This window comes from Charadrius vociferus, unplaced genomic scaffold, assembly GCF_000708025.1.
Source record: "Charadrius vociferus isolate BGI_N301 unplaced genomic scaffold, ASM70802v2 scaffold37, whole genome shotgun sequence".
Lineage (NCBI taxonomy): Eukaryota > Metazoa > Chordata > Aves > Charadriiformes > Charadriidae > Charadrius > Charadrius vociferus.
In genome coordinates, this window is record NW_009649457.1 from 602596 (window position 1) to 617757 (window position 15162).

At 46.3% G+C, this 15162-nt stretch overlaps 1 protein-coding gene across 1 annotated transcript in view; it reads left to right on the plus strand.

The window, feature by feature from the left end:
- The window catches only part of VCP (valosin containing protein), a 21190-nt gene extending 6741 nt beyond the window's left edge, over positions 1-14449 (plus strand). Inside the window, exons 4-17 of the mRNA XM_009889745.1 lie at positions 363-505; positions 1482-1612; positions 3356-3487; positions 3896-3998; positions 5902-6035; positions 6290-6425; positions 8037-8149; positions 8812-8976; positions 9087-9209; positions 10286-10498; positions 11746-12054; positions 12951-13106; positions 13399-13553; positions 13972-14449. Of these exons, the coding sequence (XP_009888047.1) occupies positions 363-505; positions 1482-1612; positions 3356-3487; positions 3896-3998; positions 5902-6035; positions 6290-6425; positions 8037-8149; positions 8812-8976; positions 9087-9209; positions 10286-10498; positions 11746-12054; positions 12951-13106; positions 13399-13553; positions 13972-14077 (2119 nt within the window). The 3' untranslated portion in view covers positions 14078-14449. The remainder of the gene's footprint in view (positions 1-362; positions 506-1481; positions 1613-3355; positions 3488-3895; positions 3999-5901; positions 6036-6289; positions 6426-8036; positions 8150-8811; positions 8977-9086; positions 9210-10285; positions 10499-11745; positions 12055-12950; positions 13107-13398; positions 13554-13971) is intronic.
- The last annotated feature ends 713 nt before the right edge of the window (positions 14450-15162 follow it).

A 15162-nucleotide genomic window follows, 5' to 3' on the forward strand; every position in this document is an offset into this window, starting at 1 on the left:
AGCTCCTTGTTGAAACAGAAGTTACCTTATGACTCTCGCAGGTCTTTATTAACTTGTGAATGTGCCTTGGGAGTGGCGAGGGGGGCTACAGAAGAGCAGGGGGTAGGAAGAAAGTATGAAACTCCCCAGCAGTCTTGGGCAGGGCTGATAGGAGTGAAAGAAAGTGTGTATTGCAAAGAGTAGCTCTTAATAGGCATGATTTTTGCCTTGTCAGCACTGAGATGTCCTTATGCAGGTGGGAAGTCACACCAGGGATTTGGAGGGCCCTTTCTGGCATTTGTACTGACCTGGGAAGGGGCATCACTGACTCTTCCATGTAAGTCCAGCATGTTGCGGCTAACTGGAGTTTTCTTCTGTTGCAGCATCCAGCCTTGCCCAGATGTGAAATACGGCAAACGTATCCATGTGCTGCCAATTGATGACACAGTAGAAGGGATCACGGGGAATCTGTTTGAGGTCTATCTCAAGCCTTACTTCCTGGAAGCATACAGACCCATCAGGAAAGGTAATAGCACCTGTTATTGAAATCCTGATGGCAGTGAGTGTGAGCTAGTCCTGAGACTGAATAAAGAGAATTTTTAGGAGCTTGCACAGATCTCCATGAAGCATTATACTGACATCTGTAGAGTGAGATTTTGCTGGTCCTGATGTAATTTTTTTCTTGATCTTCAGAAGAAAGGGTAATTGCTGCTGCTGGCTGGTGGAACAGCTTGGTAGTTCTCCTGCGTTTTTTTGCTATGTGGGATGGGAGAGCATCAGAAAAGGCTCAGTTAGAACCAGAAGAAAATCTCATTAAACTAAGTTGCTACAACTTAATGGGATTGGGGAGTTGCCCACATATTAATTAATTGGTTGGATATACCAACTGGCACCTTGACTAAATTCACTTCTTCAAAGTAATTTAATTAATAAATGGGAGAGTGCTTAGAAAACCAAATGCACTTTTAGAGTTGTTTGAGTAGCACTTTTGCTGAAACAAATAGGTCCTAATACAGTAGAAACACAGGTTGAAGTAATCCAGCTTCTGTAGCCCAATTTAGCCAGGAGTCCTACTGCAGTGTTAAATATTATTCTGCTTTTGGAAACAACCAGTTATAACTAGTAACAACTAGTTACAATAACTTCAAAATGAAATTTTCATTGTTAGGGCTTTTTGCCTGTTTTAGAAGTGTTAAATTGAAACTGAATGGAAAAGAAATGTGATTCCTTGCCTTTGTGTTTTGTATTTAGGCAGAGTATTCTTTTCTATTGTTTGCTGGTTTTGTTTGTTGTTTTGTTACTGGATGAAATTTGAGAACTTTAACTGCTGTGGGTCTAAACGGTGCTTGGGTAGTTACAGTGCATTCAGCTCTGGAGCTTAAAATGCAGAACGGTGTTAAAAATGCCAGCAGCGTATGCCTGTGTAACCCACCTCCTTGTCCTCTGAGGCTGTTGGTAGTACAAGGGTCGATATTTTGCTACTGATGTGTGGGGTTTCACAGGTGACATCTTCTTGGTGCGTGGAGGGATGCGTGCAGTGGAATTCAAAGTGGTGGAGACAGATCCAAGTCCGTACTGCATAGTGGCTCCGGACACTGTGATCCATTGTGAAGGAGAGCCCATCAAACGAGAGGTGAGCAGAATCCTGCCATGTGGTTCTCCTACTGAATCCCCTCTGTCCAAAATTTGTTTCTGTGACAGTCCTTGAGAGCAGCAGTGTTTGCAGTTCTTGTTTTGGCATTTTGTGTATTGAATGTAATGGTTAGAAACTGCAGTTTCAGGAGATGAGCTGCTGCTGAAGACAGTCAGAGAAATGTACTTCCAGCGTCCTTCCTCATGTGCTGAGATAGCACCAGTGCGTAGGTTTGATGATGAGTAGCCATATTTTGGCAGCAGCTGGTTTTGCATCTGCTTCCAGATAACTCATGCTGGGTTTAGATGCATCTTTTAGTTCCAAAGTTTGCTTGAGGGAGGGAAGCGGGGAGACCTTACAAAGTTAATAAATTTCATACCACCTGAAAAGAAAGCAATTACTGCTTTTTCAGTGAGAAAATTGAAAATCTCAAAATGATTGATTTAAAAAAAAAAAAAAAATCCCCAGTCCTTTAAGGTATCTAGCCTTGAGCATCTCAAGCTTGAGGCAGCCTGAGTGGCTTCTCTGTCAGGTCTTGGCCATCTTACTATTACAGAGTAGGAAATCTCAGAGAAATGAGCTAAGGTGGTTGTATACTTCATAAAGTAAGTGCCTGCAAATCCAGGTGAGTGCCGATTTGTGTTTAGCTGCCTTATGAAAAACTCACCTCTATGTGACACTTGTGAGACTATGTCTGAGCACCAGATGAGTCCAGTTTGGGCTCTTCAGGACACAGCAGAGACACATAGGAGTAAGTTCAGCCAAGGCTACCAAAATGATAAGCAGTTGGAGGTTAGAATAAATGTGGAGGGGCTGGGAGAGTGGGATGATGGAGCCTTGAGAAGGGAAAGCAAAAGGGCAGACTTACTGGTGGGAAGGGGTAGATGGCCAGGCTGTTCTGAGACCTGTGGCCAGGGACAGGACTAGAGGCATTGACATAAGCTGTATCAAGGGAAATTCCCAGTAGATACTAGGAAAAAGGTTTCCACTAGCCCTGGAGCATGGCCCAGAGGACAGGAATCTCCAAACCTGGAAACCTTCAGTGCTTGATGGGGCCAGACCTTGAATGACCTGCTTGAGGTAGTAGTTCCTATGTGTGGGGCTTGGACTGAGCCCCTCTGAGATTCCAGGCTGTGTTGGTTTATTATTTTAGTGTGGCCTAATGTCACAAATAACTAAGGGCAACAGAGATTTGGACAGCCAAATGAATGGATGCTGTAGAGCTGTACTGGAAGAATTGATTACAGTTGATCTTATCTGTGTGTCTGGATCTTATCCTTCTGTCTTAATTTGAGTCAATCCTAAAGATAAAGAAACACTATGTCTGAGAACTGTATGATAGCTAGAGTATGTCAAGTTGTTAGAGATATCACTTAAAGTTTAACACATAAGTATATTTTATACTGAGCTTTTTTGTCTATTGCTGTCTTTGTTAGCCACATCAGAGGGTCACAGAGCTTGTTTTGTGCTAGAGTCTGTAGGGAACCAGGCAGCAGAGGCTGTCGTTCAAGGGGGTGGGCTTCAGTGAGGTCTAGGTTTGTGCATGCAATTCCCTTTGTATGTCTGGGAAGACAGAGATAAAAAATAATTGTAGAAGACACCAGGAAGACTTGAAAGTGAGACTCTCAAGACAGCAAAGAAATGTCTGTGAGTAAAAACCTGGATGCCTGGCTCCTGTAGACTGCGAGAGGTTGTTGAACTATTGTTTTCACTTGCATGTTTAATATATTTCCTTCCGGATAGGATGAAGAGGAGTCACTGAATGAAGTGGGCTATGATGACATTGGTGGCTGCCGGAAGCAGCTGGCTCAAATCAAAGAGATGGTGGAACTTCCACTCCGACACCCTGCGCTCTTCAAGGCCATAGGGGTGAAGGTAAGTCCCTGTGTGCACCAGGCGGATGAGTGGGCTTGCCCTTGCAGATGACTCTTGATCTCAGAGGTTTATGAGGAATTGGTGGGGGCAATTAGTAATTTTGGGGGGTTTCTTTAATACTGGTGTTAGAAAAGTGTTTCCTTACGTGTTCTGGACACAGATTAAAGTACTGGCAACTTGTAAAGTGGAGTGATGCTTTGAATCAGTGCTGTCAGTTACTGGCAAGGTTTTGTTTGTGTGTCATGCGAAGTAGTAAGGGTGTTGATAGCAATGCTGAGATGGCAGCTGTTGTGTGAGTTTGCATAACAATTTCGGACTGGGTTTGTCAAATGCTTATAATTTCACTGTGAAGCTACTTAGGCATTCAGATACTAGCTCACCACCTAAGTCCCTTGCCTTTGTGCTCAGCCTCCACGTGGGATCCTGCTGTACGGTCCTCCTGGCACTGGTAAAACACTGATTGCCCGAGCAGTGGCCAACGAAACAGGGGCTTTCTTCTTCCTGATTAACGGTAAGTTTTGTGTCTGCTTTGGTCCCAGATCTACCGTGTGCTCATTCATCCATCCATTCATCCATCTTATGGTAATGAGTGGTGTTAGCAGGACTTGTAGACCCACGTTATCTCCCTGACATCCTTCCTTACCTCTTTCAAGTGTGTCTCTGGGGACATTTGGAGGCTATTTGAGTGGAAGCATCTGTAGTTGCACTTCCCTTAAGCTTGATTGTGTTGTAGCAGTGTGCTTGGGAGACAGCTCTGCGATGCAGGAACTTGGAGTTTGTCTGTCTGGGTGTTCATTTATGTTGGTGAGGGCAGAGCTGGGAGTGAAGTGCTGAGATTATCCTAAGTATATGGGTGCAAGACACTTGTTTCTGTTGCTGCGACCATGTTCCATTCAGAAAAGCAACTGGTCTGCTGTGGATTTCTCTTTCCCCTCAAGTAAAACACAAGACCTGTTTTATTTCACGTAACATTAAGTGGGAGGAACTTTCCTGAAAGCTATAATGAGTATCTTGGGACTTGGCCTCAAGTGGCAGAACCTCCTACTGATAACTCTCACCTGTAGCAGTTGAGGTGGTTATGGGTTTGTGTCCAGTAAGAACCAAATTCTAAATTTTCCTCCCTGCTTTTCTGTTCCATTTTACAGCCATATAATCATAGAATTGTTATGGCTGGAAAAGACCTTTAAGATCATCAAGTCCAACTCCAGCCAGTGCTGGAGTAACTGAACATTTGTACCGAAGGAGTGCTGCTTTGCTTTTTTGGTTATAATCACATAGATCCATAAAGGTGATAACAAAGGAGTGTACAGCACAGGATAGCAGTGACCAGTGGTAGGGAAGTGACTTGCTTTGTATCTCAAGACATCAGATGTAAATGGGCTGGTTTTAACCATATGTCGGCCTTGTCATAGACATCCTAAGTGTGTGGAATTTGTCACTGAATGCTAATGAGCCAGCCGTTTCTTTAAACACTTGTACTTCTATTGCATAATAAAAATAACATTGTCAGTTAGTGATGCATTCTCTGTCTGCTGGTCTCAAGCCTGGAGCTGCTGGCAGTGTTGTAGACAGAGCTGGTATGAACTGGTGAGTTACCTGTAGTGAAACACTCTTAGTACTTGCTCACACCAGTGGCTCTGCAGCTGGCGTGCTTCAGTCAGCTAGCAGCTTTGCACTCGTGGGGTTCAGGTTTCTTTTCTTGGATCTTTTAGAAGCATACTTTTCATGACCACTCTCATCAGCATGATGGAAAAATCTGTAAAAACAGAATACATCTCTAAGTCTGCACTAGTGTTCAGCAATGGTAGGAGACCTCAGGGGAATGCTGTCCTTCCTTCTGGGATGGATGTGCTTACATATTTTTCTATTTTTTTATTTATTCTTTGAGAGGAGGTGGGATTTGGATGTTTGCTTTTTTTGATTTTGTTTTGTTGGGGTTTTTTAAAATCATTTATAAGATCTTACAGAGGTAAATGTATACCTGTGTAATGTAAGTGCAAGGCAGCTTCAGTATCTTACAGCTTTTTCCTTCCCTACCCTGATAATTCATCACCATATAATTTGATTGCTTCTCTTGCAAGCTAGGACTGGCATTAACTGTGTGTGGTGGCACATTACAGAGAAGCTCACCAAGTGTGAAATAGGGTAAGGAAAGAGGCAGCTAAAGGTAGCTCATTATCTAGTGCTGCATTCTGTTAGAGTAAACTAAAAACACCAGAATAATGATAGAAAGTAATTCCTCATGCTGTTCTTGCCTGTTCAGCTGCGATTTTAGTAAACTTGGTTGATAGTATTTGCTTTGGCTTGGAATATAGATTCTCCCATGTGAATGTCGTACTAAAAAAAAAAATGCAGCTGCATGCCTTGGGGCTAGCTGCCTCTCTTCTGGGTGCCACAGTGCTGCTATTTTTCAGGTCCTGAGATCATGAGCAAGCTGGCTGGGGAGTCTGAGAGCAACCTGAGGAAAGCCTTTGAAGAAGCAGAGAAGAACGCTCCTGCCATCATCTTCATTGATGAACTGGATGCCATTGCTCCTAAGAGAGAGAAGGTAAAGAAAGCCTGTAGAAGGTAAAGAAACATGTCCTTTTTGGTATCAGCTGGCGTGAATCTCTGCCTTTGACAACAGGGTAAAGCAGCATTTAACGTAACGACTGATTTTAGTTGGGCATGGGAAGACTCAGATATAGCTCATGATGTTTCTTAACAGCTAGCGGCTGGTGTATCTGTCTGCTTTGGTGCAGTACTAGCTCCCATGCTGTGTTGTAGAGCTTTTGGCCTAACCACTGCTTTCTCTCTCCATAGACACATGGAGAGGTGGAACGTCGCATAGTGTCTCAGCTGTTGACTCTTATGGATGGACTGAAACAGAGAGCACACGTGATCGTTATGGCAGCTACCAACAGACCTAACAGCATTGACCCAGCACTCAGGCGATTTGGTAACCACGACTGCAGTCTCTTTCTTGTGTGTCACATACTTTGTTACAGGATTGGAAGGATTGAGCAGAAATTAATACTAAACATCTTCTATGTGTTACATAAACTATTGACTTGTCTCCAGCTGCTTGTTTGAAATTCATTTCTAGGTTTCCAGCCTTCAGTATAATTTTCTGTGCCATATTAGGTTAGAACTTGTAGAAATAAAAAAACGCTTTGAAGTGGAAAAGTGTGCTAGCCTCTATTAGGTGAAGCTATTTCAGGACACACTGCAGGAGTAAAAGCTTAGAGGGACGTTCATGCCTTAGGTTGCAGAAGGCTCTGAATTTTCTCATTTCTCTCTCTTTTATTGATGAGAAGTTCGGTAGTATCTGAGATTCAGGTTTTTGAAACTTTGCAGAGTGACTGAAAGTCTGGTCTGTGAGCAGTTGGTAAGGTCTGTAATAGCAAACCAGTCAAGTGTGCAGGGGAAAACAGCCTCTTAAACATGTAGTGAGGCATCTGAAGGTACGGCTATGGCTAGAGACAAATCACAGAATCACAGAATGGTCAGGGTTGGAAGGGACCTCTGGAGATCATCTAGTCCAACCCCCCCACCAGAGCAGGGTCACCTACAGCAGGTTGCACAGGACGGCATCCAGGCGAGTTTTGAATGTCTCCAGAGTGGGAGACTCCACAACATCTCTGGGCAGCCTGTGCCAGTGCTCCACTACCCGCAAGGTAAAGAAGTTCCTTCTCATGTTAAGATGGAACTTCCTATGTTCAAGTTTATGCCCATTACCCCTCGTCCTATCACTGAGCACCACTGAAGAAAGACTGCTCCTATCCCCCTGGCACCCTCCCTTTAAGTATTTGTAAGTATTAATAAGATCCCCCCTCAATCTTCTTTTCTCTAGACTAAAGAGACCCAAGTCCCTCAGCCTTTCCTCATGATAGGTTTGTGTTCTTGATGATAGGTTTATGATCTTTAATATGATCTTTAATGATAGGTTTATGTTCTTTAATTAATATTGCAGCAACACCTAGGTTTCCTGCCTCTCCAGATATTGTGGCAATTCATGTTTTTCACCACTTGGGTACTGCTATTAAAGTTGTGAAAAATTAAATCCCTCAATATTTTCAGACCCCTGTGATGAGGACATAAAGATAGAAATAAACAAAAATTTCTCAATTTATGGTTTTTGCCACTTGGGTACTGCTATGAAAGTTGTGAAACGTTAAATCTCTCAATATTTGCAGACCGCTCTGATGAGGACATAAAGGTAGAAATAAACAAAAATGTCTCATGGTATGTTGGTTCAGGGAAGCATATTTTCCTAAAAATGAGGCTCAGAAAAAGTTACTAAACCAGCAGTCTTCTGCATCATATAATCTTGAACTCTAGTTAATACAGTGGTTTCACTTTCCCTAAATGGCTTAGGCCTTTATTCCTTCTCTGATGTGACTCTTCTAGTGTGCTGATAGATGCTGCAGAGAGACCCAAAGCTCTGGCATTTTCTGAAATTGTATGAGTTTGTGGCTTGTCATTGTGTTGTTCAGTCAGAGGAAGACAGCAACTACAGCTCCTCTAGTTCATGGAATCAGCAGCTTAACATATGTTTTCTACTCCCCAGGTCGTTTTGACAGAGAGGTAGATATTGGTATCCCAGATGCCACCGGGCGACTGGAGATCCTGCAGATCCATACAAAAAATATGAAACTGGCTGATGATGTGGATCTGGAACAGGTGAGTAGCACACTGTGAGGAAAGCTTGTCTCTGCAGACCAGGCGTTCCTAATGCTCTATTTTGTAGTACAAGAGTTGTTAAGGCTTGGTCGCATAGATGTAATTGCTCATTTAGGACAGCATGAAACAGGGTGAATGTGTGATCTCTGGGCTTCCTTCTGACTAGTTTACCAATGACCATAAATCCTCACTCCCTAGTTGAGAATGGCATGGCTAAGTGAAACAAATGTGTATCAGTCCAGTCTGTAAGTGCCTTGCCAGTGTCCTGTGTCTGTCTTTTGTGGCATTCTCTTTAAAGGTAAAGTGTGCCTGAAACAGCTCACACAGAGCTGGGTGAACCTTGTGGTGACACCGGACACCATGTGTAACTTGGATGTTTCCTGTAATCTCTGTCCTGAATGAAGAACTGCAGTACTCAGGGTTATTGTTCTGCACACCATCTGAATTCCTATTGCAGCTTTGATCTCAAGTAGGAGGTGGAACAGTGGTGTCTTTGCCTGTTAAATATTGGGTAGCACTTGTCTTGAATCCCCAGCAAGGCACTGATGTTCCTGTCCTCCAGAGCTTTGTTGCCCTTCCTAGTGAGTGACCAAAGCATGCATTGCCCTTGGCAGAGCGCTTGGTTGTATCCCTGTGAGTCATAGTCAGTGCTCTGCTTTCAGGTGGCAAACGAGACCCATGGCCATGTTGGTGCTGACTTGGCTGCTCTTTGCTCAGAAGCTGCTCTTCAGGCTATAAGAAAGAAGATGGATCTCATAGACCTAGAGGATGAAACCATCGATGCTGAAGTGATGAACTCGCTGGCTGTGACCATGGATGACTTCAGGGTAATGCAGGAGTGCCCCTCTTTCTTTTGAGTGTAGTGTCTAATTGCTCATCTGAAGCAAGTGAACATAATGTGTCAGAATTCATATAATACCATTTCTTCTAATGATAGTGGGCTCTGAGCCAGAGCAACCCTTCTGCTCTTCGGGAGACTGTGGTGGAGGTGCCACAAGTTACCTGGGAAGATATTGGTGGTCTAGAAGATGTAAAGAGAGAACTCCAGGAGCTTGTACAGGTAAGGGTTTCCAGCAGATTTTTGCCTAGTCAGCTTGAAAAATAATTATAATAATAAAATCCAGAGCACCTTCAGATTCCCGTTTGGGCTGTGAACAGAGTAAATGCAGAGGTTTTTGTGGGACCTGCTTGCAATAGACTAAAGATACCATGCTGTTCCACCTGAGTGAACTTGGAAAGGAAGGTGCTGGGAAGCAGCATCAGGCTTTCTTTAGCTGAGTCTGCAGTGGGTGGGTGTTGTGCTACTTGCAGAAACAGCAGCAGATCTGCTTCTCTTACATGGAGACCAGCAGTGGGACCACTGCTGAGAATCCTCTTATGTAGTGGCTTTATATGCCAGAAAGTGGATGAAGATTCTCATACAGAGAGCCTCTGAAGGGCTTCCCATCAGCATTAGCACAGGGACAGGTGAGAAGGAATAGCGAAGCCTTCTACAAAGGGAAGGACTGGGACATGAATGGTTTGTGAAAACTCCTGCTGGCTGCATTGGGATGGTTTAGGTTTGATGCGTTCCTCGTTTCAGTTGGCACTGTACAAATATCCTGTCTGCAAATAAAAGAATCTAATTTTCAATCTAATTCTCTGATGTTAAAGTCATCACCTATCTCTGACCTCATTGCTGAGGATAAATCCTCACATCAGACACCTTGCCTGTCTCTGGAGAGCATAACAAATCGGTTAGATAATGAGCTGTTCGGTTTTGCTCCTGTAGGGCAGAGTGAAGTTGGGGTTAAGCGTGCTGGAAAACTACCTGAACTGGTACTTAGTCCTTAGAGGTTGTTTAAGGCAGCTTTCCAATTTAGCTGTGGTGCTTTTCAAAACTGTGTCCATTTAAAAACTCCCATGGCACCAAGCAGGAAGGATCTTGTGTTTAACCCACAGAAATCTCAGGTAGTGTTTCTGGTTGCAGGAGAAACAAAACTGACCTAGAGAAAGATGTCCCTGCCCATGGCAGAGGGCTTGGACTACATATTTTTGAAGGTCCCTACCCACCCAAAGCACTCTGTGATTCTAAGGTGGAGGCCTGTTCTGCCTCATCACGAGAGGTTTTTGTTCATTTGTTTTGTTCTCCTTCAGTATCCTGTGGAGCACCCAGACAAGTTCCTCAAATTTGGCATGACCCCATCGAAAGGGGTTCTGTTCTATGGGCCACCCGGTTGTGGTAAGACACTGCTGGCCAAAGCCATTGCAAATGAATGCCAGGCAAACTTCATTTCCATCAAAGGGCCGGAATTGCTCACCATGTGGTTTGGCGAGTCTGAAGCCAACGTGCGCGAGATCTTTGACAAGGTAAGTGTTTCTACTCCCTGTGCTATGTTTGTGCTGAGGTACCACCAGAACTTTGTCTCCACTGTGTCTGTCTTCTTGGCCTGGTTCTTCTTTGTGTCTTTTGTGCTTTCCCCACTTGCACTGAGAGCAAAAGCTGCTTTCATGATGTTAGGAAATTTATCCTCTTTGGCAACATAACTATTCAAACTGTTTTCTCAGGCTGCAGTTTGTATCTGTTGTTACGGGATGATAAATGCCCCAGTGCCATAGCAGTGAGGCTAGGATTAGGATAGCATAGGTATCCTCCACATCCCTGAAAACTTACCTTCACACCTCGTTAGCCGTCACCATCAACAGATTTTCAAAATATCCTGTGGGTTCTTGTCCTGCAGTATACATGGATTAGAAGGGAGCTCACTGCTACTGCCCAGTTGCCCTGTAGATAGTGTTGCCTCCTGTCCCAGAAGGTATCTGCATGGATTATCCTGGTCATTCTCACTGCTGTGGTCAGGGAAGGTGTTGACAGAACAAAGTTGGAAAAACGGTGAGAGAGAAAAATTCGGGTTGGAAAGGAACCTCAGAGGCCATCTAGTCCAGCTGTTTGTCCAGAGCCGGGAGATAACTTGGACGTTGGATCAGGTTGTTCAGTGCCTTATGTTCTGAACATATGCTAAGGGTTGGAAAATCGCTGTCCTCTCTGGGCCTGTGTGCTGGTGGTTGAGCTCTCTCACTGTGAAGAATTATTTTTCCTTGTTTCTAACTGGAATTTTCTTTGCAGCCATTTATGCCTGTGGTCTATCATCCTTTCACGGCACACCTCAAAGAAGGATCTGGCTCCCTTTCCCCTATAAATACCCCTTAGGTATCTGAAGACAACGATTGGATTTCCCCCTTCCAATGGATATGTCTCGCCTACTGATACTTGAGTGCCTAAATAACCAACTAACATCCCCAGGTCTTGCAGGGAGAGTTCTAGTCCAGGCAAATTGGATCCAGCTTTCCCTCTAGGCATGGGAGTTACCACCCCTCTGCCTCGTTCACAGTGCTCCAGCTTTGGGGAAATTCAGCTTGTTGTTCAGGAGAATTTAATTGAGGGCTTGTGTGGTGGGAGACTGTTCTGCAACAGCTCCTCCAAGCTCTCTTGCAGCAGCAGTGGTCTGGTACTCCTCTGAGCTGCTTTAGTGGCAGGGCAGGCTTCGTGTGAAATCAGCGTGCTCCTCACCGGGTGGTATTAACATGGAGTAATTGTTCCCATTTGCTTTTTGCAGGCCCGCCAAGCAGCTCCTTGTGTGCTCTTCTTTGATGAGCTGGACTCCATTGCAAAGGCTCGAGGCGGGAATATTGGCGATGGTGGTGGTGCTGCAGACCGCGTCATCAACCAGATCCTGACAGAGATGGACGGCATGTCCACCAAGAAGAACGTCTTCATCATCGGTGCCACCAACAGGCCAGACATCATCGACCCAGCCATCTTGCGCCCCGGCCGCCTGGATCAACTCATCTACATCCCCCTGCCTGACGAGAAGTCCCGGGTTGCTATTCTTAAGGCCAACCTGAGGAAATCACCAGTTGCCAAGGTAGGATCTGCACCCTGACTCTGTCTGACTTGGGTTTGCTGTGTGCCACATGTGCTCCTCACAAGCTGGAAACAGCAGAGAGCTGGTGGCTGCCTCATGCAGTATGGAGCTGGGAAACCTTCAGTCCTTGAAGGATGGAAGTGAAGAGGTAGGGGGAGGCTTGAGCTCTGAGACTAGGTGTCAACGAAGCTCGGTGTTGGTGTGTGAGCGCAGCGGGTCTTTGTCACATGGTGGAGTTCTGCCCACGGTGTGGGAACTGGAAAGCCTGTTATGGCAAGATGGAAAAGATTCTTGTACTCAGAAAGAAAAGTGAATGTAGAACACGGGGGTGGGAAAGGGAAATTGAAGCGGAAGCATTGCAGTTAATTGTGGCTGAACTCTGTCATAGGCAAGAGCTATGTCCTTTGCCTAGGGGGCAGGCAATAATGCAAGTTAATCGGAGAAAAGCAAATGTCAAGTGAGAGCTCAAGCTTTTTTTGTGCCAAGCTTAACTTTTTAGGTGCTGTTGGGAAGCAAAGCTTCAAAGGAGGCTGCAGTACTGCCCCCTCAGTTGAGGCCAAGGAGGTTTTCTTGGTCTGCTTGTGTCCCGTCTCCATGTCCAGTCTGACAGTTTTATTTTGACTCCTAACGCTGAGACGTGAGCAAATGGTATCCTCAATCCACAAGTGCAGAGGCATTTACAGCTACTTCACAGCATCTTGCTGGGTGTGTGGGGGATGTGGCCTGCCTTTGTGTCTGGTTAACTTTTCCCAGAAACAAGAACCTTAAGAGTGCATCTTTTCAAAATTGGGCAAAGTAAAGGCAGCACCTTGGTACCATGGGATCTGGAGACATCTCTCTGTCACCTGAGGCGGTAAGGTGTTACGGAGAGGCCTCTCTCTTGTTTTTTTCACTAGGACGTTGACCTGGATTTCCTAGCTAAGATGACCAATGGCTTTTCGGGGGCTGACCTGACAGAAATTTGCCAGCGTGCCTGCAAACTGGCCATCCGTGAGTCCATCGAGAGTGAGATCAGGCGAGAACGCGAGAGGCAGACCAACCCTTCTGCTATGGTGAGTGGGGCACTCTGAGCTTTCCCTGCTCAGGTGGGTGAGGCGTGATGTGTTCCTCTCTGTAATCCTTGGATGGGGACGAGTGGGCTCTTGCACAGACCATGGAGCTGGAGCACTTTGTTTTCATCTTGTGGAAGGTTCAGGGCCTCCTGGGGTGCATCACGGTCAGCATTGCTCAGCATTGCTCTCCAGCCCCTGCCTTGGCAGGTGTTGGAGCATCCTGGCCGGGAGGAAGGCCATGGGTGGTGGAGCTCGGGCACGCAGCTCACCTGGGCCCTCTGTCCCACTGCAGGAAGTGGAGGAGGACGACCCGGTTCCCGAAATACGCAGGGACCACTTTGAGGAGGCCATGCGCTTTGCTCGCCGCTCCGTCAGTGACAACGACATCAGGAAATACGAGATGTTTGCACAGACTCTACAGCAGAGCCGTGGCTTCGGCAGCTTCAGGTAACTGTGGAGGAGTTGGGGGAGGGCAGCGTGGCTCAGCTGGCCCCAGAGCAGAGCATCAAGGCAGCTTTCTGCTGGATTTTGGGTAACAAACCCCTCTTCCGCTGTGGTTTCCCATTCTCCCCAGCATGCACAGCAGCCAGTAGATGACATGGCAGGTGTAGGCTGTGCAGCAGGTTGGTTGTAGCTGCTCTGTTAGTGCTCCTGAAGTCCATTGCCGCTTTTTTCCTGACACACAAGCGACATCGAGCAGCCGTGTGAGCCTTTTGCGTGACCTGCTGTAAGGCTTCATCCCATTTCTCCTGCCTGTCCTGCGTGGCACCGGGGTGTTGGCATGGAGGGGAGGGCATGGTGCTGAGCTGCAAGGAGGCTTTTGGAACAGCGTCTCATCTCTCCCCTTCTTCACTGCTGCACACAGGTTCCCGTCGGGTAACCAGGGCGGCGCCGGTCCCAGCCAAGGCACAGGAGGCGGCAGCGGGGGCAACGTGTACAGCGAAGACAATGACGATGATCTCTACGGTTAACTCGCTGTCCTCGGTGGACCAAACTCCAAATCAGGCCACGTTGTACAGGGAAAAATCCAATGTTCAGTGGACTCTCGGCTTCTTCATTCCTCAGTCAGAACAGTGTAGCTGCACGTCAGACTTTGTACAGGGAATGTTTTCTGCAAACACCAATCCAGACCGGTGTTCAGTTGGGAGGCAGACAGTGAATTAACAAGGAGGGGAACTGACTTAATTTCTGAGAAATTTCTGTTCTAGTTTATGTGGCAGAATCAGCAGCTTTAGCAAAGGGTACAACGCCAGCCTGTATTAAAAAAAAAAAAAACAAACAAAAAAAAAAACCAAAACCCACAAAAATAATAAAAAAAAATATAAAACCCCCACAAAACTCTAGCCAGGCCCCGGCAGTTCCTTTGTGTGGTGCTGGTGTGGTCTGTAAACCCGTGTCTCGGGTGTTGTCTGAGCACACCTCGCTCTGGTGGAGTCCAGCTCTACGTGCGCTTCCCTGCTGTGTACAGGGTCGCTCCTCGTTCTTAACACCTCTGAGCTCGTGTTAACACAAGAAATTCGTTTGGCAGTGTCTCTCCCCTGCCCTGGCTTGGCAGGAGGCACCGAGCGAGAGAGACCGGCAGCAGGGCTCTGGTGTTGCTTCTCGGATGCTGACCATAAGCTGCCAGACCTCCTCCTGCTTTGGCTCCAAGCACTTTTCCAGACACGAGGGGGCTTTCAGGGGTGCGGGAACTGAAGGTTTCTGCAAGGAGGGTTAAATGCAGGTTGTGTGGGAGAAGGGTGGGCCAGGCTTTTGGGGCTAAGCCATGCTGGAGAAGACAACCTCCCACCGGCAGGAGTTGTGTGGAGCCGCGGCAGTGCGAGTTTCTGCCTCAAAGCCTGGCAGATCCTGGAGGTCTCCATCAAACCAGCTAGATTTAATGGGAGACGGGAGTCTCAAAATGGCAGAAGGACGGGACTATCCATGAGAGGGGGCTTGTGTGCAGCAGCGGGGAGAAACAATGAAATTGGGAACGCTGCGTTTAAATAGCACAACCTCCTGCTGGGGTAGGAGGCCACGAAGGGCCCTGGGGAGGGTGGGCAGCTCCGGTGCTCTG